This window comes from Antechinus flavipes, chromosome 5 (genome assembly GCF_016432865.1).
Source record: "Antechinus flavipes isolate AdamAnt ecotype Samford, QLD, Australia chromosome 5, AdamAnt_v2, whole genome shotgun sequence".
In the NCBI taxonomy this organism is placed as follows: Eukaryota; Metazoa; Chordata; class Mammalia; order Dasyuromorphia; family Dasyuridae; genus Antechinus; species Antechinus flavipes.
In genome coordinates, this window is record NC_067402.1 from 260,270,247 (window position 1) to 260,297,372 (window position 27,126).

General features: G+C 34.2%; 1 protein-coding gene across 1 annotated transcript; it reads right to left on the reverse strand.

Annotated features, from left to right (window-relative positions):
* Nucleotides 1–1,902: 1,902 nt before the first annotated feature.
* Nucleotides 1,903–24,895, reverse strand: LOC127564425 (ankyrin repeat domain-containing protein 7-like). The gene is made up of 6 exons (XM_052000948.1): nt 24,461–24,895; nt 22,590–22,704; nt 22,233–22,406; nt 19,542–19,648; nt 3,381–3,518; nt 1,903–2,089 (listed from the first exon to the last, which is right to left on the reverse strand). Exons 1-6 carry the CDS (start codon nt 24,691–24,693, stop codon nt 1,903–1,905), a joined length of 954 nt encoding a protein of 317 aa, XP_051856908.1. The 5' UTR covers nt 24,694–24,895.
* Between the last annotated feature and the right edge of the window lie 2,231 nt (nt 24,896–27,126).

The window sequence follows — 27,126 nt, forward strand, 5'->3', positions numbered from 1 at the left end:
AATCAAAGATACTAAAAATTGAATTAACACAGAAACACAGTGTTTAATTATAGGTGGAATTTCAGATGGCAATCCAAACTTTTCCCTTTGTGTTTGTAAATACAAACAAAAGGAAAGAGATTCAGAGAGATGAAAAAGTTTGTGGTAGAACCAGGACTAGATCACTAGCAGGTCCTGTTGGCCTGTTCTGTCTATACTACAGCATTGTCTCAGTTGAAAAGGATATTGTTTCCTTATTGGCATTTGTCATTCAGCAGCTCATAGTATTAGCCATGATATGTATTGGAAAATGAAATTATGCAATTAATATTATGGTTGGGAAAAAAGGAAATTAAGTATGTTTTCAGAGAGCAGAGGGGGAAAAAGGGCTTTTGGAATTAAATGTTATGGACAAATTGTGACTTTTCCATAATCCTTTATTAAAATATCAAAGTCACCAATTAAAATAACTAGGGAATGTTTAATACCCAAATATAATAATTTATCAAAGTATCAGAAAACTTGTAAATTAGGAATTTTTGGCAAAATTCACAATTCACAAATTCACAAAAAATTCACAATTAAATGCAAAAATTAATGGCAAGACAGCAAAATGTGGATTCCAGGAATGTTGAAAAGGACTTCCAGGGTCAAGACCAGGCTCTAGCACATTTATTCTTCATGATAAAGAGTCTGGTTCACTCGGTAATGTAATTTATAGGATGTAATTTATAGGAAAACTTATATGTAAAGGTTCCTCTATTAGTAAAACTCAAGGGAACAAAAAAGATCTTCACCTAATTGTTGCTCTAAGTTTTGCTCCCAAAAAATCAAGATTTGAAATTTATGATGATAAATCAGTCACTCTTCAAGTTCAAAAGATTATAATGTGTAAAAGATGATGATAATAAAAGACAAGTGTAATGATGGATTAAGCAATGTTATTATTACTACCACACTTGCCTATCAAATAATGAATTTTATTAAAGTTTTGATGAACAGAAAATAAGGTGGACCAAATAAATGTCTTATGGCAGAAGATGAGTATTTCAGGGAAAGTAAACATATTTTATAATAGCAAATTAAAATCAACTTAGTTATACCACTAATTCTTTTAACCATTTAAAATTCTTACATTAATACATTTTTGCACAAACTAAAATTTTGCCTTGTATTGGAAGCATTATTGGGTACTGTACATTTGCAGAATTGATGTATATTCTGATATCTTCCTTGAACATATCTATGGATACCTCTGCAATTGTATTTATTATTTAATTCTCTTACAGACTATAACTTTTTCTTTATTGATTTCTTCACAGACACCATGCATTAGTGTTCAAACCTGATCCTCTGTTCCTTGGTCCCCCTAATTCTTATGAATTTTTCATTTTCATTAGTTTGTATTAAGGGGAAGCTTTATGAATGTTGTAAAATTTTGAAAACATTTAAAATGTGCTTCCAAAGCTTGGATACATGATTTACAGAGTTCCAAAAAAGAATGAAGTCACAGCTTTTCTGCTGTTTATTCTATTATTCAATCAACCAATATACCTAAATTCATTCATAAGTAATATGCATTATTTATTTACCCCACATTTAAGAGGAAAAACCATCATATGGCCAAATATAATATTTAATATTTTTAAGTATTAAAGAGTTTTCATTTGGTTAAACATGTTAGAATAATTTAGAAATCAGAAAATTGATAATGCAGGCTAACTAATTTTATTCTGGATAAAACAGACAACAATAACAAAAACACTGTTTTTGCACTTTCAGGGTAGTAGACCTACAAGAGTAATTAACTCATTAACCAAAGATAAAGCAGTTCCTATTGCTTTAAAATATAAAATGAAAATAGAAAAAAAAAAGAACATATGAATTTTAAGATTGCTCTTCATTATTTTTTAAATTAACTATTTATTTGGGTTTGTCAATTCTACCTTTTTGATCCAGGGATGATGCACCCAAAGCAAATTCAGTATCAGAAGGCTTCTCAGTATCAGAACAGCTGATTTGGGGTGGACAAAGCTTCTCTTTTTCAAATTGTTTCTTCTGTTTTTCAATACGTTCTTTCTGTTTTTCAATTTGTTTGTGATAAATATGTCTAAAATAAAAAGTAAAACATAATAAGGCTACATCCACCAAAATAAAAATTATATTTAACAAGTCTTTGTGTATCTCAAATCTTTATTAAAACAATAAAAAAAATCTAATTAAATCTGTAGAACAAAACTAATCATTTAGTCTAGATGTAATACACTTGTCTTTAGTGTCACAGTAATATAAATTGTAGGCTTAGAACCAAAAAGGCTTATTTAGGGCATTAACATTAATTTCTTTATTTTATCTATTAAGTAACTACATCACAGAAAGTTCTCAATTGTCCAAGATGACATACAGGGTGAGAAGCAGGCTCTCTCCCCAGGACTTCTGACTCAAGTTGAACATCCTTACTCCTGCAATTCGCCTCTCTGTGAATTCTAACGCTGACTATTAACATTTATGATTTTTTTTCATTAGCACACATCGAAGACATTCAAGACATAATGTGATTTCCCCTAAAACTAATTTTAGGTATCTTACAATTGAGAGGTGTTAGCAAGACGTTAAAATAGAAACAAACAAACAACAAAAACCACTGCCTGTAAACATTTGCATTATACTTATTATTATTATTAAATTATGTAATTTCTGTGAAGATTAAATAGTAAAATGTATGTAAAATGTTGGAAAACCTTTAAAAACTTTTAAATGGCAGCTACTATCATTATTACTTCTCAAAATACTGATTTCAGACTATGTGATTCTATGTCATATCTCTTTTGTTTATGTCATACTGAACTTCAATATCCTAAATCTGCCATTTGCTCAATTTCTTTGTAGGATCCTTTGTTGAAATACATGTGAGAGCTACTTGATAGTGGAATCCAGAATAGATCTCCTCTTGTGAGAAGATGATACAAGGAGACTGAGAGGCAGTTGTTTTCTGACCTCTCTGACTGAGAGACTGTTGTTGCATTGTCTGACCTCTTTCCTCTTCCCTCTGCCTCCAATTTATCTCATTTCCAGTCCACAACATCTGTGTCAGCAAAGGCTGCCCTGCAACCCCTTCAGATGCTATGATCCACAGCCTGGGAGGCTCTTGGAGAATTGACCTGTCCCTTAACAATCCTTAAGTATGAAACAAGTAAAGGTCTGTCCTCGAGAGGTTGCCTGTTTGTCTGGGGCTATTCTGAAGCATGTGGCAGTTTTCAGAGCTGGAGTTTGCCAGGGTATTTGCTAGACAGTTAGTATATTATGCAACTATAAAAGCCACATTCACTCTCAGTTTTATGAAGAAAAATGCTTTTTAAGTGCAAAGATATAAAAACAATTAGAATTATATTAACACTTACAGAGGATAACCATACCGCTCAGCATATGTTTCAGCTGTCCATCCACTTACATCTCGGAGAGTATAATCAGCATTATTTTGAAGAAGAAGAGTGACCAGGCCTAAAGCTTCCACACTGACAGCAATCATAAGGGCCGTTCTAGAATAACAAAGAAGCAATTTGTTTTGTAAAAATTTAAACTAGTCACATCATTCATATTTTTCTGGACGTACTTCAACAAGAGAATATCTTATATTCTTTAGTCTTAATACATATATGCAACATTGACTATGTGGTAGTGGAGAGGAGTATTTTTATAGTTTTAAGTGCAGCATTACAAATATCAAGGAAGATTAGACAGAAAGAAAAGAAAACTTTTTTGTCTCCTTTCAATTTTAATAGTAATAATCAAATTTAACATAGAAAAAAGAGAATATGTCAAAGTTTTTTGAGTAAAACAATTAGGGAATTCAGTTTGCTTACTGGGCTTAAAAGTAAAGTGGAAGTTCTTTGAAAATAATTAGAAACAATTTTAGCAACTCCATTAAATTCTTACTCCAATGCCCCATCATAAAGTAGAAGTAACCACTGATTGTCTAAAGCAAAACCAGAACGAGCTATTTTACTTTTTAACTTTCTGAAAGTCTTTGAACATGAATACAGCAATGAACTTTCTTGTTTAGAGACTAACTTAGGTAAATTCAGAAGAATTAATCACATGAGAGCACCAGTTGATTTGGAGAAATACCATTAACTCACAAAGGCAGTTTATTAAGATTCAGATTGGTTAGGAGCTGGAAAAGTCAAAGAAAAACCATATTGATGAAAACACAAGACTTTTGAAGTTCTGAGTTTACTATATGCTGGATGATGCATGGGCTTTTTGTCTGAGCTATTTTTGAAGCATTATCAGTGATATAGTGGGAAGATTTGCTATCCTTTGACTTGTTAGTGATAAGTGATAAACAGCTTGATTCTTTTAAAGCTTCAATTAGTGTAAGGAGCATCCTCACTAATGAAATCAGATTTTTAAAGTTTTTTTTGAATTATTAATAAACTCTTTCTAGAATATAGAATTATTAACTCTCTTTAAATCTTTTTTCTATGATCCTAAATCTCTAATATCTAAGAAAGGATCAAAAGAAATCATTAAGTATATTTGTATAGGAATTAAAAGGATTATGACATATATTAAAACTGATGGAATCATAAACTCTGGTATCAGTAGTTAATATTATCATGTCTAAAAAGGTTAATTTTTTTTTAGTTAACAGATGATGGAGTAAATAGTAAATCACTTTAATTCTCTGATATTTACTTCCAAACAACATAAAGTAGCTCCCCAATGCTACAACAGTAGGACCATCAAAAGGATGGAGTGAAAAAAATCTGTGAGCCTAAGAATCTTGGAAGATTGGCAGGAAAGGCCTCATTTGTGTAGACCAGAACAGGAAACATCTCAGTAAACCTGAATGAGGCTTCACACCGGTAAACCAGCAGTAGATTCTGAATGTCGGCTCAGAGAAGTAGGCAAAAGCTAAAAAAGCATCTCCCATGTACTTCATCAGAGTTAGGGGAACAGGCAAATTGCAGTGGCCAGACCTCCATAAGCTTCAGACTAACACATGCTTCAGTGTATCTCTGGAAAAATGCAGAAACAGCCTTAAAAGAGGGCAGGCACAAACACTAGGACATTGGCTCAGTACCAAGCAACTAGACTCCTAAAGCCTTCAGCAGTGCCAGGCACCCTACCCCATCCCTAAAGAAAAAAGGGAAGTGGTTTCAGGCCCAAAAAGAACTTTTAGGAGAGCCCAGAAAGGAGCTTTAAAATCATATGAGAAAAGTGTAAGAAAAATAGAGGAAATATTTGGGATTTTGCCCAGCAATGTTTTGACACTTTTGCCCTCTTCTGAGTTTGTATAGATCTACTCTGTCACCATAATAATTTTTGTGTTTTGTTTTTTTTTTTTTTTATTTTGTTTTGTTTTGTTTTGTTTTGTTTTTGCTGGAGGCCCTTTAGAGTCTGGCAGCTTATTTGGTACTGAGTTAGATTATTAGTGATGGCATCTGGTGAGATGTTTCTGCATTCATCCTCCAATACACTGAAGGACATGGTGATCCAGTCACTGGCAGCTGACTGTTTGCATAGGTACATGAAGGTTCAAGGTCTACTTATTTTCCTGGGGCTACACTGAGGCCTCTGGAGATTACCCATTTGTTAGGGGCTACACTGAAGCATGTGACAGTTTTCAGAGCTAGTCTCCCTGTTCCCCTGACTATATTGAGGTATTTGGGGGATCTAAGTGTTGGTATTTGTCTACTCTATCATACTGGTGCTCAGTTTCTACCTATGGTTACTGAGGTGGGGGATTGTTGATGGCTTGCTTCCTGACATGGACTAGGCTCCCTCTTTTACTTGAGACATTTCCTGCTAATTTTCTAAGTTTCTTAGGCTCACAGATTATTTCTCTCTTGTATTTTTGATGATTCTACTGTGCCCAGATTTGTTTTGGAAACTATTTTATGTTTTTTGGAGGTGAATATGGGATAGTTACACTGATTTCCTGCTTATTCCTCTAGCTCACCTCCCAGAAGTCATTCAAAATTATATGTATTCTTTTCAGATCCTACTACAATTAAGATTCAATTCAACAAAGAACAGTGGGGAAAAAAGGTATAAAAATTAATTGAAAACTAAATAATCCAGTCTTAAAATATAAGACCAAATCATCAGAATCAAGGCTAAATCAAGTCAATGAATGGAATCTCGAGTAATAGAACCCACTAATATTCAGAGTGTAATAATTTTCCATCTTAAGACATCTTGGAAGCATTTCAGTAAAGATCTGGCTCAATTGGGTGGAAGGAAAAATGGCCCAGTACAGTCAAGGAATCTAAAGGGAGGCTCTTAGCAAAAATATAGCAGTGTTGGCTACTCTGTTCTGGTTCAGAAGGCCAGTGGATCAGCAGAATAAATGTGAGCTCGTCAACAAAACTACAAAAATATGTGAAGCCCCAATCCAAAGTTTAACTGGTGGGACTTGGCCAGGCCACCCAGTGCAGTAGGAAAATCTCTAGCAACCCTGGCCCCAGCAAAATCAGTAAGAGGTCTCTGTCCCTGTACAAAAGAAGACTGGGACAACAATATCTCCTATGCCCTAGGAGCAGAAGTCAACTTTTTAAAAGGAGCAAAATAAGAGTTCTGGTCATAGAAATCTACGGAAGATCAGAATAGAGAATCAGAAGAGGATAGAAAAGATATATGTCTTCTCAAAATGGGATATGAACTGATCTCATGACCTCAATGTCAAAAAGCTCTCTGGGAATAATTTGAAAAAGATAATGAAAGAGAAAGAGAAGAAAAATAGGGAAAAGAAAGGAGAGATTATGCAAGAGAATAATGAAAGTTGTTTTTGGGAAATCTAACAAGTTGGAAAAGCACAGAAAGTGACTGGAGAAATCCAGAAGAGTTAATCTAAAAATTATTGGACTGCCTGAAAAAAAAAAAAGAACCTGGATAATAACACATTCAAATACTCATTGAGAAAACTGAAAGGAATGTTGTAGCTAATTTCCAGAATGATCACATCCAAGGAAACATACTACAAGCAGCCAGAAATTAACAGTGACACTTTCTAATCCCACATTAAAGGATTAGAGGGCCTGGACTATGACATTCTGGAAGGCAAAGGATCATGGGCTACACCAAGAACAACTGCCCCACAAAATTAATCATTACCATTTTTTGGGAAAAGATGAAAATCCAACTAAATAATTTTCAATCATTTCTGATAAGATCATCAGAGCCGTACAGAAAATTCCACTTTCAAATCAAAGATTCAAGAAAAGTATAAAAGGATAAATGGAAGAAGAAAAGCACCTATGTTTTAAACATTAAACTGTTTAAATCTCTACATGGGAAGATGATACATATAATTCTTGAGAACTATTTCTTTTTCAAGGCAGTTAGAAGTGTGTAGATATAACTTGATTTTAATGTGATGATATAAAAAGTAATTAGAAGTAGAAAAGAAATTATACTAATAGAAAAGGAAGGGGAAGTCACAATAAAATAAAGTACATCATATGAAGATGCACCAAGACTTATTACCTTTAAAGAAGGGAGGGATGAGCATTGTTTGAACTATAATCACATGGGATTTGGCTCAGAGAGAATAACATGCATATTTAGTATGGTATGGAAATTTTCCTCATCCTACAGAGGAGGAGGAGGAGGAGAAAGGGAAAAGGAAAAGAGGAAAGTAACAGAAAGGAGGGCAGAATGAGAAGGAGAAAGGAGAAGAAAGAGGGATTTGACAAAAGGGAGGGCAGTTTGAGAGATGGTGGTTAGAAGCAAAACACTTGAAGTTAAAAGTGAAAAAAGAGAAATGTAAAACCTGTGAAAAATAGAATGGTGGAAAACAGAGTTAGTAACCTTAATTGTGAATGTGAATGGAATGAAGTCTCTCATAAAATGAAAGCACATAGCTAGAATCCTACAATATGTTGTTAACAAGAAACACCTTTGAAGCAGAATAATAAACAGAATAAAGGGAAAAGTCTGGAACAGAATATAACATACTATAGCTTAAGAAGAAAAAAAGCAGGAATAGCAATCCTGGTCTCAAATCAATTTGAAGTAAAAATAGATCTAATTTAAAAGAAAAGAAAAGGGAAATTATGGAGGGTGGAGTCATGATGTCAGACAGTAGACAAGAGCTCTTTCTGGTTTCCCTCAGAATCAATATCAAATTAAGCCTCTGAATGGGTTTAGGAGTGATAGAATTTATGAGTGATAGAACCCACAAATATTTGTAGTATTACAAATTTCCAGCAGAAGGACTTCAGGTAAGGTCTGTCTCAATAGGCAGGGGTATAGGGGTGTATATGTGTGTTGTGTGTGTGTGTGTGTGTGTGTGTGTGTGTGTGTGTGTGTCCCACCACAGGTGCCTGCAGAGAGTCTCAGATCAGAGAGGACCCATGCCCAGGAAATGTAGTGAGAAGCTCTTAGACAAAATACTTGGCTTCTCTGTTCTGGTTTTAAAGTCAATGGGTTAGCAGATTTACTGTAATACCTCCAAAACAACCACACAAAACAAATAGTAAAACTTTGGGCACTCCATCCTTTACCTTGGAAAGAGTCCTATTCTAATAGTTAAAAGCTAAATAATAGGCTAGGAAAATGAGCAGACAGCAAAAAAGTTATCATAAAAGATAACATGTTGACAAGGAAGATCAAAACACACACACAGAAGAAGATAAAAGAGTCAAAACATCCAAAAGCTACATCCAAAGCTTCCAAGAAAAACTAAAATTGGTCACAGGTTATGGAAGAGCTCAAAAGGGATTTTTAAAATTAAATAACAGAAGAACATTTTAAAAAAGAATTGAGAATGATGCAAAAGGATATACAAAAAGCTAATGAGAAGAAAGACTTAAAAATAATATTGGACAATTGGAAAAAAGGGTACAAAATCTCACCAAAGAAAATAATTCCTCAAAAATTGAAATTGAGCAAATAGAAACTAATAACTTTATAAGAAATCCAGATAAAATAAAGCCAAAGCAAAAAGGGAAAAAAGGAAAAATGTGAACTATCTCATTGGAAAAACCCTGACCCAGAAAAATAGGTCCAGGAAAGATAATTTAAATATTATGACAGTACATGCAAGTAATGATTAAAAATCATCTTTCAAGAAATTATTAAGGAAATCTGTCCTGATATTCTAGAAGCAGAGGGTAAAATATAAATTGAAAGAAAAGACCAATCATCTCCTGAGATACCAAAATACAAACTCACAGGAATTTATAATAAATTCTGCAGTTCCCAGGTCAAGGAGAAAATATTGCAAGCATACAGGAAGAAACATTTCAGTTATAGTGAAGTCACAGTCGAGATAACAAAAGATTTAGCAGATTCTTTATTAAAGAATTTAGAGGGCTGGGACTAAGAAATTCCAGAAAACAATGGAGACAGGATCACAACTATCACCTACCCAGCAAAACTGAGTATAATCCTTCACAGGAAAAGGTAGTCTTTAAATGAAATAGAGGATTTTAAAACATTTGTGATGAAATGGCCAGAGCTGAATGGTAAATTCAATTTTCAAATACAGAACTCTGGAGAAGCATAAGAGTTAATCAGGAAAGTGATATCAAAAGGGACTTAATAAAGTTTATCTATTTATATTCCTACATGGGAGGATGATACTTGAAACTCATTAGAACTTTTTCATTATTACGGTAGAAGGAGCATATATAGACAGAGGGTACAGGTATAAGTTGAGTACAAAGGGATAATATGTGAAAAAAATAATGAAATGGGGAGGGGGGTGCAGATCCAAGATGGCAGAGAAGAGACATCTTTTTCTGAACTCCCCCCTTCAAATAACAGCAAATCTAGCCTTTGAAATGGTTTTGGAGTAACAAAACCCACAAATATTGGGATTGTAACAAATTTCTAGTAGGAGATAATTTCAAAGATCTTCAGAAAAGGTCTGTTTCAATCAACATGGAGAGAGATGGACCAAGCACAGGCTGACCGGGGACAGGTGGGCTGAGGACAAGCGAATAATGCAGGTAGTTCACAGTCCTAGGGCAGTATGGGATCTGCATGCCAGAGAATCTACTGAGAAGAATCTATAGCAGTGTTGACTGGTTGCAAGCCAGTAGATCAGCAGACTAAGACATCCAAAACAAATAGAAAAGGCAAATAGTGAGCCCATAAATGCCAGAATTTCACAGGACCTGGCCACGCCCACCCACCACCAAAAATTTGTCAACTCTGACCTAGCACAGCCGCTGTCACCTGTAAAGAAAGTTTGAACAATCTGCCCTTTGCCCTTTTTAGGGCAGACGCTAACTTTTTTTTTTTTTTTTTAATGAACAAAAAAGCAAAAAGAATTTTAACTATAGATTTTATAGAGAAAGAGAAGAACAGATTTCAAACCCTGAGGACACTAAAAAGCAGATCGTCTCTAAATGAGGTCCCAAAGTGATATAAATTGGTCCCCATCTTACAAGGATCTCTCAGAATAATTCAAAAGGATCTTAAAAGAGAACTAGAAGAAAAATGGGAAAAGGAAATGAAAACTTTGTGAGAGGATTTGGAAAAGGAAAAACAGAAATTATCTGAAAAAAATTCCTTACAAAATAGATTTAGTGAAATGGAAAAAGCATATAACAAAATAGATGTGACAAAATAAAAAAAAGAAAACAACTCCCTAAAAAACAGAATTTGTGAAATGGAAAAAGAAAACAACCCTGTGAAAAACAATTTGTGAAATGGAAAAAACAATCTGGAAAATAACCCCACAATTCATCTAAAAATTCAATTAGGCAAATACAACAACAAACAAACAAACAAAAAAAAAACAAAACTAAGAAAGGTAACTGAAGAAAATTCACTAAAAATGGGAAGTGAACAAATGGAAATGAATGACTCAAGCAAAACCAAAAATAAATGAAAAAAAAATAGAAGAAAATACAAAATACCTTATTGGAAAAACAACTATCCTAGAAAAAGGATCTAGGAGAGACAATCTAAGGTTTATTGAACTTCCTGAAAAACATGATGAAATAAAAAAAAAAAAAAAAAAAAAAGAGCTTAGGCATTATCTTTCAGGAAATCATTAGGGAAAAGCCCTGGTGTCCTAAAATCAGAGGTAAAATAGCCATTGAAAGAATTCACCAATCACTTCCTAAAAGAGACCCTAAAAAGAAAATTCCAAGGAATATCATAGCTACATTTCAGAATTAATGGTCCAAGGAAAAATACTGTAAGCAGCCAAAAAGAAACAAATCAAATACTGAAGAGCCACAATCAGATAACCCAGGACCTTGTAGCGTAGAATCTGATATTCCAAAAGGCAAAAAAACTCAGAATGCAGCCACGAATCAATTATCTAATGAATCCATTATTTTTTTTCAAAGAAGAAAATGGACATTCAATGATACAAGTAAATTTCACCTATTTCTGATGAAAATACCAGAGATGAACAAAAAATTTGATTTCCAAATATATAACTCAGGAGAAGCATAAAAAGGTAAAAAGGGAAAAACTATTGAGAACTATATCTCTGTTATGGGTATATTTGAAGAATGCAGGCATAATTTGATTTTACTGTCATGATAAAAAAAATAGAGGTGAAAAGATAATTGTACTGGAAAAAAAGGAAAATGGGGGTAAAATGAGGGAAATTACATCTCACAAAGAGGCAAAGAAGACTTATTATAATTGAGGGAAAGAAGGGAGAGGGATGAACATTGTATGAATCTTGCTCTCATCAGATTTGGCTCAAAGACAGAATATCATATATATATATATATATATATATATATATATATATATATATATATATATATATATAGTTTCATAGAAAAACTCATTTCACCTTATAGGGAAGTGGGAGAGGAAGAAAAGGGAAAGCAAAAGGGGAGGCTCATAGAAGGGGAAACAAGTAATATGGGAAGAGCATTAGAAAGGGGAAGGGGCTATAAATGAAGAAAGCTATATGAGGGAAGTGGTGTCAGAAGCAAAATACTGAGGAGAAGGGAAAGGGAGAAAAGAAAGAAAAAAGCATAATTTGGGGTAAACAAAATGGCAGAAAATACAGAATTTGTCATTTTAATGGTAAACGTGAATGGGATGAACTTTCCCATAAAACTGAAGTTGATAGCAGACAATTAAAAGCCAGAATCCTATAATATGTTTACAAGAAATACATTTAAATCAGAGCGATAATTATAGAGTAAAAGATTGGAGCTGAATCTATTATGCTTTAGGTGAAGTAAAAAAAAAAAAAAAAAAAAGCAGCAGTAGTAATCCTGATATCAGATGAAGCAAAAGCAAAAATAAATCTAATTAAAAGAGACAAGGGAGGAAACTATCATGCTAGAGGGTACCACAAATAAAGCAATAATATCAATACTAAAATATGCACCAAGTGGTATAGCATCTAAATTCCTAAAAGAGAAGTTAAGAGAAATGAAAAAAGAAATAGACAGCAAAAGTATACTAGTGGGAGATCTCAACCTTGATCTCTCAGAACTACATAAATCAAACCACTAAATAAAAAAGAAGTTAAGCAGATAAATAGCATTTTAAAAAAGCTAGATGTTTGGAGAAAATAGACTGGAGCTAGAAAGGAGTAAACTTTATTTCTTAGTGGTTCATGGAACCTATACAAAAATTGACAATATATTAGGGCATAAACACCTCAAAGTCAAATGCAGAAAGGCAGAAATAGTAAATACATTTTTTCCCAGATAACTGTGCAAAAAATTGCATTCAATAAAAGGCCAGGGGGAAAAAAGACAAAACTTAATTGGAAACTCAAATAATCTCATTCTAAAGAATGAATAGGTAAAATAACAAATCATAGAATCAATTTTTTATTAATTTCATCCAAAAGAATGACAATGAAGAGAATGACATACCAAAATTTGAGGGATGCAGACAAAGCAGTTATTAGGGAAAATTTGATATCTCTAGATGTTTACTTGAATAAAATAAAAAGATCAATAGATTGGGCTTGCAACTAAAAAAACTAGAAAAAGAGCAAATTAAAAAACCTCAATTTAATACAAAATTTGAAATTCTGAAAATAAAAGGGATTAATAAAATATTGAGTTGATAAATAAAACTAAGAGTTGGTTTTATGAAAACACCAATAAAATAGATAAACCTTTAGTTAATTTGATTAGAAAAAGGAAAGAGGAAAATAAAATTGTTAGTTCCAAAAATGAAAAGGTAGAACTTTCCACCAATGAAAAGGAAATTACAGGAATAATTAGGAGTTATTTTGCTATATGTCAATAAATTTTATAATCTAAGTGAAATGGAGAAGTATCTACAAAAACACAGATTTCCCAGGTTAACAGAAGAGGAACTAAATTACTTAAATAGTCCCATTTTAGAAAAAAAGAAATAGAACAAGGTATTAATCAACTCCCTAAAAAAAAAATCTCCAGGGCCAGAGGAACTTACAAATTCTACCAAACATTAAAAGAACAATTAATTCCAATACTTGACAAACTATTTGTAAAAATAGGGAAAGAAAGAGTCCTACCAATTTCCTTTTAATGCAAAGATATAGTGTTGACACCTAAACCAAGTAGGGTGAATATAGAGAAAGAAAAATTTCCCTAATGAATATTGATGAAAAAAATCTTTTTTTTTATTTTATAATAACTTTTTATTGACAGAACCCATGCCAGGGTAATTTTTTAAACAACATTATCCCTTGCACTCGCTTCTGTTCCGATTTTTCCCCTCCCTCCCTCCACCCCCTCCCCTAGATGGCAAGCAGTCCTATATATGTTAGTTATGTTGCAGTATGTCCTAGATAAAATATATGTTTGCAGAACCGAACAATTCTCTTGTTGCACAGGGAGAATTGGAATCAGAAGGTAAAAATAACCCGGGAAGAAAAACAAAAATGCAAATAGTTCACATTCGTTTCCCAGTGTTCTTTCTTTGGGTGTAGCTGCTTCTGTCCATCATTGATCAATTGAAACTGAGTTAGGTCTCTTTGTCAAAGAAATCCACTTCCATCAGAATACATCCTCATAAAATATCATTGTCAAAGTGTATAATGATCTCCTGGTTCTGCTCATTTCACTTATTATCAGTTCATGTAAGTCTCTCCAAACCTCTCTGTATTCATCCAGCTGGTCATTTCTTACAAAGCAATAATATTCCATAACATTCATATACCACAATTTACCCAGCCATTCTTCAATTGATGGGCATCCATTCAATTTCCAGTTTCTAACCACTACAAACGGGGTTGCCACAAACATTTTGGCACATACAGGTCCCTTTCCCTTCTTTAGTATTTCTTTGGGATATAAGCCCAGAAGTAACACTGCTGGATCAAAGGGTATGCACAGTTTGATAACTTTTGGGGCGTAATTCCAGATTGCTGTCCAGAATGGTTGGATTCGTTCACAACTCCACCAACAATGCATCAGTGTCCCAGTTTCCCCGCATCCCCTCCAACATTCATCATTATTTTTTCCTGTCATCTTAGCCAATCTGACAGGTGTGTAGTGGTATCTCAGAGTTATCTTAATTTGCATTTTCTCTGATCAATAGTGATTTGGAACACTCTTTCATATGAATGGTAATAGTTTCAATTTCATCATCTGAAAATTGTCTGTTCATATCCTTTGACCATTTATCAATTGGAGAATGGCTTGATTTCTTATAAATTTGAGTCAGTTCTCTATATATTTTGGAAATGAGGCCTTTATCAGAACCTTTAACTGTGAAGATGTTTTCCCAGTTTGTTGCTTCCCTTCTAATCTTGTTTGCATTAGTTTTGTTTGTACAAAGGCTTTTTAATTTGATGTAATCAAAATTTTCTATTTTGTGATCAGTAATGGTCTCTAGTTCATTTTTGGTCACAAATTTCTTTCTCCTCCACAAGTCTGAGAGATAAACTATCCTATGTTCCTCTAATTTATTTATAATCTCGTTCTTTATGGCTAGGTCATGGACCCATTTTGATTTATCTTGGTATATGGTGTTAAGTGTGGGTCCATGCCTAATTTCTGCCATACTAATTTCCAATTATCCCAGTAGTTTTTATCAAATAATGAATTCTTATCCCAGAAGTTAGGTCTTTGGGTTTGTCAAACACTATATTGCTATTAGTTGACTATTCTGTCTTGTGATCAACTAATCTATTTCTTTCACTGATCAACTAATCTATTTCTTAGCCAATACCAAATGGTTTTGGTGACTGCTGCTTTATAATATAATTTTAGATCAGGTACAGCTAGGCCACCTTCATTTGATTTTTTTTCATTAATTCCCTTGAGATTCTTTTTATTGTTCCATATAAATTTTGTTGTTATTTTTCTAGATCATTAAGATGCAAAAATCTTAAATAAAATATTAGCAAAGAGATTACAGAAAGTCATCCCCAGGATAATAAACTATGACCAAGTAGGATTTATACCAGGAGAGCAAGGCTGGTTCAATATTAGAAAAACTATAAGCATAATTGACTATATCAATAACCAAACTAACAAAAATCATATCAAAAAGCATTTGATAAAATCCAACTCCCATTTCTATTAAAAACAATAGAGAATAGAGGAATAAATGGGCTTTTCCTTAAAATGATCAGTAACATCTATTTAAAACCATCAACAAGCACCACATCTACTGAGGACAAAATATAACCCCTTCCCAATAGGATCAGGGGTGAAACAAGGTTGCCCATTATCACCATTGCTATTTAATATTTTATTAGAAATGTTAGATTTGGCAATAAGAGAAGAAAAAGAGATTAAAAGAATCAGAGTAGGTAATGAGGAAACCAAATTATCATTCTTTGCAGATGATATGATGGTATTCTTAGAGAGCCCTTGAAAATCAACTACAAAATTATTAGGAACAATTTACAACTTTACCAATTTTGCAGGAGTCAAAATAAAGCCACATAAATCATCAGCATTTTTGTATAATACCAACAATGTCTAGCAGCAAGAGATACAAAGAGAAACTGCATTCAAAATAACTGCTGATAGTATAAAATATTTGGGAATCTATCTGCCAAGGAAAAGTCAGGAACTATACGAACACAACTACAAAACATTTCCACAGAAATAAAGTCAGATCTTAATCAGCTGGAAAAATATCAAGTGCTCATGGGTAGGCTGAGTGAAAATAATAAAAATGATAATACTACCTAAATTAATCTACTTTTGTTAGTGCCATACTGATCAAACTTCCAAGAAATTTATTTTACAGATCTAGAAAAAAATAATAACAAATTTCATCTGGGAGAACAAAAGGTCAAGAATTTCAAGGGAATTAATGAAAAAAAATGCCAATAAAGGTGGCTTAGTTATGCCAAACCTAAAACTATATAATAAAGCAGTGGTCATCAAAATCATTTGGTATTGGCTAAGAAGTAAAGTAGTTTCAGTGTATTAGGTTAGGATCACAGGACAAAATCTCAATAACTATAGCAATATAGTGTTTGACAAACCCAAAGACACCGGGGTTTGGGATAAGAATTCACTATTTGACAAAAAGTGCTGGGAAAATTGGAAACTAGTATGGCAGAAACTAGGCATTGACCTACACCTAAATCATATACTAAAACAAGGTCAAAATGGGTTCATGATTTAGGCATAAAGAGTGTTATTATAAACAAATTAAAAGAACATAGGATAATTTACCTCTCAGATCTGTGAAGGAAGAAGGAATTTGTGACTAAAGAAGAACTGGAACTCATTATTGAACACTAAATAGACAATTTTGATTATATTAAGTAAGGTAAAAAAGCTTTTATACAAACAAAACTAATGCAGACAAGATTAGAAAGAAAGCAATAAATTGGGAAAACAAAGGCCTCATAGGTTCCAATAAAGGCCTCATTTCTTAAATGAGAATGTAGAGAATATAGAGAATATAGAGAAATATAGAGAATCAACTCAAATTTATAAGAATTCAAGCCATTCTTTAATTGATAAATATTTAATGAAGCCATTTTTGTGGTGCCAAATATTGAAAATTAAACAAATGCTCTGCAACCAGAGACTGGTTAGACAAACTGGTATATGAATGTAATAATGGAATACTATTGTGCAATAAGAAATGATGATGGGGCAGATTTTATACAAGCTTGGAAAGACTTATTCTAACTTATGCAAAGTGAAATGAGGAAAAAAAGGAAAACATTGTACACAATAGTAAAAACACTGTGTTATGATAAACTATAAATGATTCAGATCTTCTCAACAATGCAATGATCCAAGATAAATAGAACAAACTAAGGAAAGAAAATGCTATTCACATCCAGATAAAGAACCAATGGACTTTGGAGATTGGAGCATACTTTTTCACTTCATTCTCCATCACATTTTTTTTCCCTTTTGATCTGTTTCTTTGAAAACTAATGTGACTAATGTGAAAATGTTTTCCATGATAATAGCATATATATAATCTATATCTACTTGCAAGGAAGGAGAAAAATTTGAAACTCAAAATATTGTAAAAAATGAATGCTAAAATTGTCTTGATATATAATTGGTAAAACATAAAATGCTACTAAAATAAAATTAATATATTCAGAATAAAGGCTCAAAAATACATTATAAATATCTTTGAAATTTCAGCTCAATGAAAATCTAATCTATTACTCTTCAATATTTGTACATTTTTCTTTCACTAGGAAGTGATCTTTCCCACAGTTTTGGAATCTTCCCTTCTTTCAAATAAAAATATTGATAGTTCTGTTCAATTTCATATTTATTCAGTGTCATGCTCTCAGTTTCATAGACAAATGTTCACAAGATGATCTGGCCAGTTTTCATGTAAAACAGCCTTCAGGATTATTCTCTTCTTAATAACTTTTCATTTTTTAATAAAGAACTGCAAGTCTTCATCTTCTATCTTCATTTTTTTTTTTTTACAAATTGTGTTGTTTTCAACCTTCAATTAATCTTAGCCATAATATTTCTCTTTTTGACAGAAATTGCAATTTCTGGGCTATTTTGGCCTCTTTTTTGGGACAATGGTTTTTGATTGAAAAGTATTTGATTGAACTTCCCATTTTGGAAAGTTGATAGCTTGTCTAACCACAGCAGATCATAACTGTTATAACCACTGTCTCTCTTTCATCTTAAGACTTTCTCCTCGTTTGCATTAATTTTTATCTTAACTCTAGCCAGCTGTGATCTGAATGACCATAAACAACTAATTCTAAAATTGTTCAAGCAATGGTAACAGTAATTTTTGTCTATTAGAATAATGGTAGTTTTGTGTCGGGGGTTGGGTAGTGGTTGTTGTTGGGTTTTGTTGACATCAAAAAATTTTCTTTCATGCAAATGTTAAATTCATACAAAATCCGATGACACATTCCACCAAAGGGATACTTTTTTCCCAATAACTATCAGCATTAAGTTAAATGTAAATAATGAGGTATATGTTCATCTAAGGTGTTTGCCAGTACTCTATAAGATACTCTGCACAGAATCCTACTAGAATAGATTATATATGATAGAAATGATGTCCAAATGCTCCTGCATCAAGCCTTGTAACATGAAAAAGGCCCACATGCAATAAAAAGAGATTCTACATTGAAAAAGTAGAGGAAAACTAAGTATTTTCCAGATTCTGTGTAGTTTAATGAGCAGTCCCATCTAGTTGACTCATCATTATCTTTGTAGATGTAGATATATGTGTAGACATACATGCATACCTCAAACCCTTCATGGGCAATGAACAACAACCATGCACTGGTCTCAAAAGTGTTGGGGAAAGGAGATCTAATTGAATCTCAATTGAGAAACTACATAACACTTCTAATGATCACACTGCCACAAAAACTTATTTTAAACAATAATATTCTTTCAGGAATTATATTTGGCCACAGTGAATTTTTTAAAATTCCAAACCCAAATATATGATCTCAAAAAAATCAAAATTGTAGATAATCCAAAGATCTATAGATATTATGTGTGGTGAATATAAGTAGCTGCAGACAATAATGTCTTTGATGTAGTAAGTGATGTCAAAGACATGCATGAACAGAAAAAAATGTGGACTAATCTTGTATTGAAAATCAAAGCTTCCACTGGTCCTCAAGTATTAAAAGAACCAAGGGAATGAGTCAATGTATTTCCTGGATTCTTTATTAAGAATGACAAGTCCTGTAGGAGAAGATTGGATGGAATGGTCAAAATAAGAAATCAGTGTCATGAGTATTTACAAAAAGATTAAGGGTCCATCAAAGTATTTCATCATATCATGCTTTTATTTTTTGCATTTGTCAATGTGCATATTCTTAAAGGAAACAAGGAGGAGCAGAAAATACATGCTACAATCCTCATGGATGACATTAAGATTATTTCATAAAGAGAATCAACTAACTCAGAGTTCAAAACTTCTATGGAATAATATTAATTTAAAATCAATAAAGAAACAGAAAATAACAATCACCAATAAAGAATGATAATTAGTATGCCCATGTGGAATGCTTTCTCTCTTGCACAATCCTAAGTTTTTCTATTCATAGCTGATTTTTTGACATTTTTCAGACCTTTGCAATGATAGTAAATTTCAATTGCCATTGTTCACTGTGTTCCATGATTTAAGTTAAATGATTTAATCTTATTCCTCTAGAAATGTTGCTTTAAAAACATAAGCTTTAATTACTGTACCTTTTATAGCTATCCAAAGCATTCACGTTTGCTCCATTTTTCAAGAGAAAATCTGCCAATTCAGTGTTCATAGATGTAATTGCAAGCAAAAGTGGTGTAAGGCCTTCCTGCAAAGTCAAAACAAAGATACTAAACAAAGATATTAAGTAAGCATTTTATATTTATTTCAATTCACCTTATGACATTTTGTGAATATCTTGTAAATTTGCTAATGACATGTTAAAGACATGGCACAATGGACCATTAAAGTTAGAAGAAAAGAACATAAATCCTGCATCTATTAGCCAATTCCTATGTGATCATTAAGCAAATTATTAAAGTTTTCTTACATGCAAAATGATATAATCTCTGGGATTTTTTCTAGCTAATACATAATTATGTAATCAGAAGATAAAAATCCAGAATTTGTAAGAGACCATTTGGTATTATTCCATAGGTGTCTTCCTTTCTTGCCATTTTCATTTCATAATCAATTATTGTCCAAATGCAGCCAAACTTTTTTCTTCAGAATTGTACTAAAATAAAGCTATATCCTGGTTGGGTTTAAAGTTGACTAGTTATCTTTATCCATTCCTCTGGAGTGTACAAACTGAAAACAACTACAACCACAATATAACAACCAAAACAATCTTATTTTAAAAATCTTGCCTTGAGAGGCTTAAATATGGAAGCAATTTACTAGCATTTTTCCTCTCTTACTACCTTTCCTAATATATTCCATGATTTTTCTCTTTCAGGTGGCAATGACTAAAAATTAAGCCTTTACTCAAAAAAAAAAAAATCAGGAGTCATTCAGTAATTCTAGAAAGAAAATGACTTTAAATGTGTAGTCATTAGGATAAAGAAACATGTACTTAAGAATTTGTTCCTGTGGAAATTCTGTCTCTATGTAGTTATACCTAGTAGAACAAATTTCAAAAAGTTTTTCCTAAAAAATCATGACATTTCATCATGACAAATCCATATTGTGTGCAATATCTGGTGGAATTATTGTATTCTGAAAAGCAGACCTAATCTATCATTTAAAGAAGATTCTGGAGAGACAGAATGTGATGAAATAGCTATCTAGCTAGCTAGCTTCAAAGTCAATAAGACTTAGATTCAAGGGCTGCTGCTGACATGTATATACTGACTGGGTGACCTTGCAGTACTGCAGGACTTTTCCTAACACAAGGTTTCTTAACATTTTTATGTCATATACTCCTTTCCAGAAAAATGCTTTTAAATGACTAAAACATGTAGAAGACAAACAAAACCAATTACATTGAAATAACAATAATCTCATTATAGTCATTTTAAAATTAATGGACCCCAGCTGAAAAATCCATGCTCTTAGATTAAAATACAGAGTAAGTTCGGGTCTAAATCAGTAGAGGGAATTACCTTCTTAGGAATGAATATGAATGAATGTGAATGAAATCTCTTCCAGTGTCATGCCCACTCCCCCACTCCCTTTCTCACACCTCCACCCTGCACTAGAAAATTCTGAAAGTTAATGAATTGTAACTATAGAATAATTTTAAGTTATTTCCATGAAAGAAATGCTTCCATGAATAAATGAATTATATCTAGCCATTCTTCAGTTGATAAATGGGTAAAGGATATAAACAATTTTCAGATGATGAAATTTTAACCATTTCTAGTCATGTGAAAAGGTGCTCTAAATCACTATTGATCACAGAAATGCAAATTAAGATAACCCTGACATACCATTATACATCTCTCAGATTAGCTGAGAAGACAGGAAAAGATAATGACAAATGTTGGAGGGGATGTGGGAAAACTGGGACATTAATACATTAGGGGTGGTGGTGTGATGTGATCCAACTATTCTGGAGAGCAATTTGGAACTATGCTCAATAAGTTATCAAACTGTGCATACCCTTTGATCCAGCAGTGTTTCTACTGGGCTTATATCCCCAAAGAGATCTTAAAGGAAGAAAAGGGACCCACGTGTGCAAAAATGTTTGTGGCAGCCCTTTTTGTAGTGACAAGAAACTGGAAACTGAGTGGATGCCCATCAGTTGGAGAATGGCTAAATAAATTATGGTATATGAATGTCAATTAATATTATTGCTCTATAAGAAACGATAGGCAGGATAATTTTAGAGAGGCCTGGAAGAGGCTTACATGAAATGATGCTAAGTGAAATGAGCAGAACGAGGAGATTGTTGTACATGGCAAAAACAATATTAGATGATGATCATCTAATTTGAAGGACGTGGCTCTCTTCAACAATGAAATGATTCAGACCAGTTCCAATGATCTTGTGATGAAGAGAGCCATCTACAACTAGAGAGAGGACTGTAGGAACTGAGTGTGGGAACTGAGTTCACAACATTTTCACTCTTTTTGTTGTTTGCTTACATTTTATTTTCTTTCTTACTTTTTCCCTTTTTGATTTGTGCAGCAAGATAATTTTATAAATATGTATGCATATATTGGATTCAACATGTATTTCCACTGTGTTTAACATATATTGGATCATTTGCCACCTAGGACAGGGGATGGGAGAAGTAGGGGGAAATTGAACACAAAGTTTTTCAAGGGTTAATTTTGAAATATTATCCATGCATGGGTTTTGAAAATAAAAAGCTTTAACTAAAAATGAACTATAAAATATGTGAATGTGGACACTAATTCATTTTTTAGCTGATGATCTATGTTATTATACAAGAGATTAGCTTCTACCTTGTTTACTGCGTCAATATCAATTTTATATTTAATCAGTATTTCTGCCATGAATTTGGTCCGACCACAGGCAACATAGTGAAGTATAGTGTCGTTGTTCTTATCCCTAAGACTAGGGTCTGCACCATGTTCCAGCAGGATTGTTGCACATTCCTCCTGCCGACACTCTATTGCCTGTCAGTATAATATATACAAAGAAAAAAAAATGTAATATAAAATGTAGTATACTCAAGCATAATTAGTGATATTTAAATGTTAGTAATGCCTAGTAGCTTATTTACTAACTTTTATTTTTTCTTAATCAAAGAAAGAAATCAAAATGCATTTCAATGAACAACATGGTTAACTAATGGGTACCTTCATTAAAGGTGTTCGATTGTCATCATCCAATAAGTTCAGTTCACATTTTCTTTCTATTAAGAGAGACACAAGGTCTGGATATCCATTAGCACAAGCCAGGTGAAGAGGTGTTCTATAGAAATGAGAGAGTAAAGTGATTGGTTGATAATGTACTACAACAATCAAGATTGTATCATTCTAAGAATAAATTTTACTATAACATGCATTATCATTTTTATGCCTAAATTGTAAATCATTTCCAAAATAAATTATTACTATTGTCACCTAAGTAAATGCAAAACATGCATTAATTCTCATTGCTCATATGATAGAGAAAATTCCCCGGGGTGTTGGGGGAGAATATATCCAATAGGTAGATTTAGATTTCACCACAGATTGGCATGGGAATTTTGCTCAGTTTCTGACCTCAGATGCTTCGCCTCTCCTAAGGCAATTTGCTGATCCCTTGTACCTTGGGATTAACCATACTGATGCCAAATTTGATACTGATGCAAAGTTCCTACTGGCATGGCCCCTGCAACCCAAAACTCATGAGTTCAAAAGATCTGTCAGCCTCAGCTTTCCTGTAACTGGGATTATAGGTGGGCTTCACCCTGCCTAATTGTTAAGTCTAATAACTTTTCAATAAGAATATCCATCCACATTTACAAAATATTTAGTAAAGCAGCTTTCTCAGAAAAAAAAAAAAAAACCTTACATATTTGCATATTGTATCTTTGTACAACCACATACATGTGCATTTCCTGCTAAGGCTTACTGAAAGGAAGCAAATGAAGTGGCTCTGTTTTGCCACAGGCTATTCCAGCAGGATAAACGTTTTGGTGTTCTACCGTGCTGAAAATGTTTGCAGTAAGAACCTGGTATGTTTGCTGTCCATGGACCCACCTAACAAATGTCATAAAGATATCACCAGTTTGGTCAAAGGAGAATGAGTTTTTTATTGATAGTGTATTTCAAAGTCCATGTTTGTGATTTAGTCATTTCAGTACTGTTCAACTCTGTCATTTCATGTTGGGTTTTCTTGATAAAGATTTATAACACTCCTCTCTCCAAGTTCTTTTCCCAAGTATCCGATTCTCTGCTTCTCAGGCTCCCTTGCTTATTAAGTCCCTTACTAGACTAACTCCTAAAATAGGGACAATCCCTGCTCCCCCATTCCTTTGTATCTATTGCTATTAATCCAGTGCCTGAAACAGAAAGGACTTAATAAAAGCAACAATTAATTTTCTACCTTGAAACTTTTACTCTTCACATATCTGAAGAGTATGGACAATATCTTTTCCATATTTCACCAACTGCGGCTTCTAAGTGACACAATGAATAAGAGTTCTGGACTTGTAGTCAGGAAGATTCATCTTCCTGCGTTCAAATTTGATATCAGATACTTACCACTGTGTGATCCTGATCAGGTTACTTAACCTTGTTTGCCTCAATTTCCCCATCTGTCAAAATGAGCTGAAGAAGGAAATGGCAAGCTATTCCACTAACTTTCCCAAGAAAATCCCCCCCAAATCCTCACGGTTAGTCTGACACAGTCGTTTTAGACGTGTCAACAATTCAGCATTAGGGAAGAGTATTTGCTCCCACGTTGCTACTGATTAACAATGTTAATTGGACGTTAGCTAAAAGTAAATCGAAAGTTTCCAATTCATTAAAAATGGACAGGCAGGAGGGGTTGGTGAAGCCAGTTTTTGGGACTTGCTATCCAAGATCCTGGGAGGCAAATCCCCAGGAGCTGAGAGGGTTTGATTTCCCGAGGGTTAAGGGGGTGAGGAACACGGACTCATGTGGAGGGATAGGGTGAGTGTCTTATGCTTCTTCAGTGGGAGCTTTCTCCTTTTCCCCCCGCCACCAACCTTTGCTCTTACCGCTTCATTTTATCCAGTTCATTTACGGTGCTTTTTCCAAGCAGCAGCAGCTGCTGCACCTTCGCCACATCTCCGAGCAAGGCAGCTTTGTGCATTTTCCCGAGGTCCTTGCTCGGGATCTCATATCTTTCGGTGGAGTAGGGTGTTTGGACCCCAAAGTAACTCGGCACCCTGTTGAAGGAGCGAGATGTTGATTGCCCCTTCTTCTTGCCGAAGTTGAAAATCTTCTTCATCTCGGAGGCAGCATTCCCGACTGGGAGAGAGAACTCGCAGGGGAAACTTCTCTCCGGCCCCTCAGCCTGCTGGGAGGGGGAATTAAAAGGGATATTAAAGGGAGAATTAAAGGAGGAATTAAAAGGGGAAATATCAATAACTCCAGGCCGGAGGTTTAGAGACCTGTGAACCCGCAGCAGTTACAACCGATTCAGCCCTAGAGCCGATTGCAACCCTGGCAATGGCGGGAGGGGAACTGAACTGCGCGTGCGTTTATCTTGTCTGTGGCTCACGCGGATGCTATGGTCAAGTAACGCACTGGGAGAGTGCGCGAGTACCGGGACCGTTAGCTGTCAGCGCCAGAAGCCCGAGGCTGTGGATTGCGAGGGTGGGTAGCGTTCGCATCTCGGGACTCGTTCTGTTGCTTACTTTTGTAATGATGGGCAGAGCGCTTCCTTTCCGAGATTCGGTTTCTTTTGTAAAATGAAGACATTCTCGATAATCTCTCAAATCTTGCAGGGCTTTATAACAATTCTGAAGAGGAGCCCCCTGGGGGATTGGATGAACAAATGCAGTCTTGCCTCGATTCTTCCTTCCCAGCTGGATGGCTGGTCTCCACCAGGCCGACCTGGGTTCAAGCTCCTCCTCTACAAAATTTAATAAAAAACTGGTGCTGTTATTAATGGAGGGGGCTGTACGGAGAAAAGCTTTTAGCAGTTTAGTGGGAAAAAAATATATCACTTTTAGTTGAAAGATTTAAACATACCCAGAGTGTTGTGTTTTTAAGGAAGTGACCCGTCCAGCAGGTCATCAAAGTGTGGGTCCTGAGGTGGACATTTGTCTGTGAGGCTAGGCCTGAAAAGGGATGGGGTTAGAAATGAGGAGGGAGACCAGTTGGGGTGAAACAAAGTCTCAGTTTAATGAATGAAGAGGGTCCAGTTAAATACATTTCTGAATGGGGGGTTGTAAAGTAAAGAATGTTACACCAAATGTGTGGCAGACATCCTGGAGCCTAATCGTTATCTTCCACCTGGGCTGATAGGGCCAATTTCCTAGGACACACATCATCTTGTCTCAGGAGTTTAGGATGTATAGTTTGCTTACGATAAGGTTGTAGCTTCAGAATTTATGTGCAGGCAATTACATTCTTCTTTAGCTCTTTGATTCCAAGGACATGGTCTCTGGCAAGGAAGGACCTTTTTTAAGGAACAACTTTCTAGGAAGGACCTTGATGAATTCAGAGACATGAGATATAAGATAGAGAAAACTAAGGGAAGATATGATTCTTTTCAAACATCTGTGACACGGATACTTTGATTATATTAGTGTATATCATACTGCTGCAGACTTCCATTAGGAGAGATCATGGAAGGCTGCTTTATTTTAAAAGAAGCTAGCAATATTTTGTTTTATTGGCTTGGATTTTATCCCCAAACCATAAGGAAAATTCTGCAAAAGGAAACAATGCAGATTATTATCTAAGTAGTCTTACTACTTAGTTATCTGCATACCCCCAGTACTGGATGAAGAACAAACGGGAAAAGTTCAATCCTCTTTTCCCCTCCCCAAATCCTGAATAAAAGGCAGGACTGGCGTTTGAGAAAAAGGAGCCACTGGAAAAGATCTGCTTTGGAAACACACACACACACAGAGTTTGATAGAATCTTGTTCATGAAAAATATGAAATTGTTCATTTGAACAAATGTCAAACTGAAGTATGTGTGAAGGCTTGCTTTGAGCCTCTTGGAAAATAGCTGCTATTTACAATTTGGCTACAAGTTGAATTTACAAGATCTATTTAAATTGTTTTAATACACACTCTAATTCTCTTATGCTCATCATTGTGTTCTATGTGGGGAGAAAATAAATTGGCCTATTACCTTAGGCACAGAATAGCATTTTCACTTTCTTTCCATTAGGGACAACTTAGATTGCCAAAAAAATAACACTTGTATAGCCATTTTCCCTTTGAAGCAGGGTGAGAGTGAGGAGAAGGAAAGGTGAGGAGCCAATGGATGTTCCAGCAACTTCCAATTTCATTGCTCTTTTCTGCTATTTGAATGTCAAGCTTCTCCCAAAATTGAACCTCGGGAAAAGGGTGAAGGTAGGTAAAAGGCAAAAATTAGTGGAGGTTAAGGTTCTTTGTAGCTTCTTCCAAGGGGCATGTAGCTAGTCATTGCACTTGGTATGGGGATATAAGCATAATTTTGGTGACCTTTGCATTTGTAGGGCTCAATGGATTGTGTCTTAGACAGGAAATGAGAAAGACAATAATACAAGTCCAGCTTCAGATGCTTACTACATATATGTCCCTGGACAAGACACAACCTTCTATTTGCCTTGGTATCCTCCTCTGTAAAATGGGGAGAATAATAGCAATCTCCTCCTAGCATTGTTATGAGAATCAAATGAGATATCATTCACTAAGTGCTTAGTACAGGACTTGGCATATG

What these genes read in the sequence shown, in the direction of transcription:
- LOC127564425 (XM_052000948.1), bottom strand. Translation starts at nt 24,693, where the DNA reads ATGAAGAAGATTTTCAACTTCGGCAAGAAGAAGGGGCAATCAACATCT. An exon ending in GAACTGGATAAAATGAAGCG is followed by an intron (nt 22,705 to 24,460) that starts GTAAGAGCAAAG and finishes TCATTTCTATAG; the next exon opens with AACACCTCTTCACCTGGCTT. An exon ending in ATCGAACACCTTTAATGAAG is followed by an intron (nt 22,407 to 22,589) that starts GTACCCATTAGT and finishes TTATACTGACAG; the next exon opens with GCAATAGAGTGTCGGCAGGA.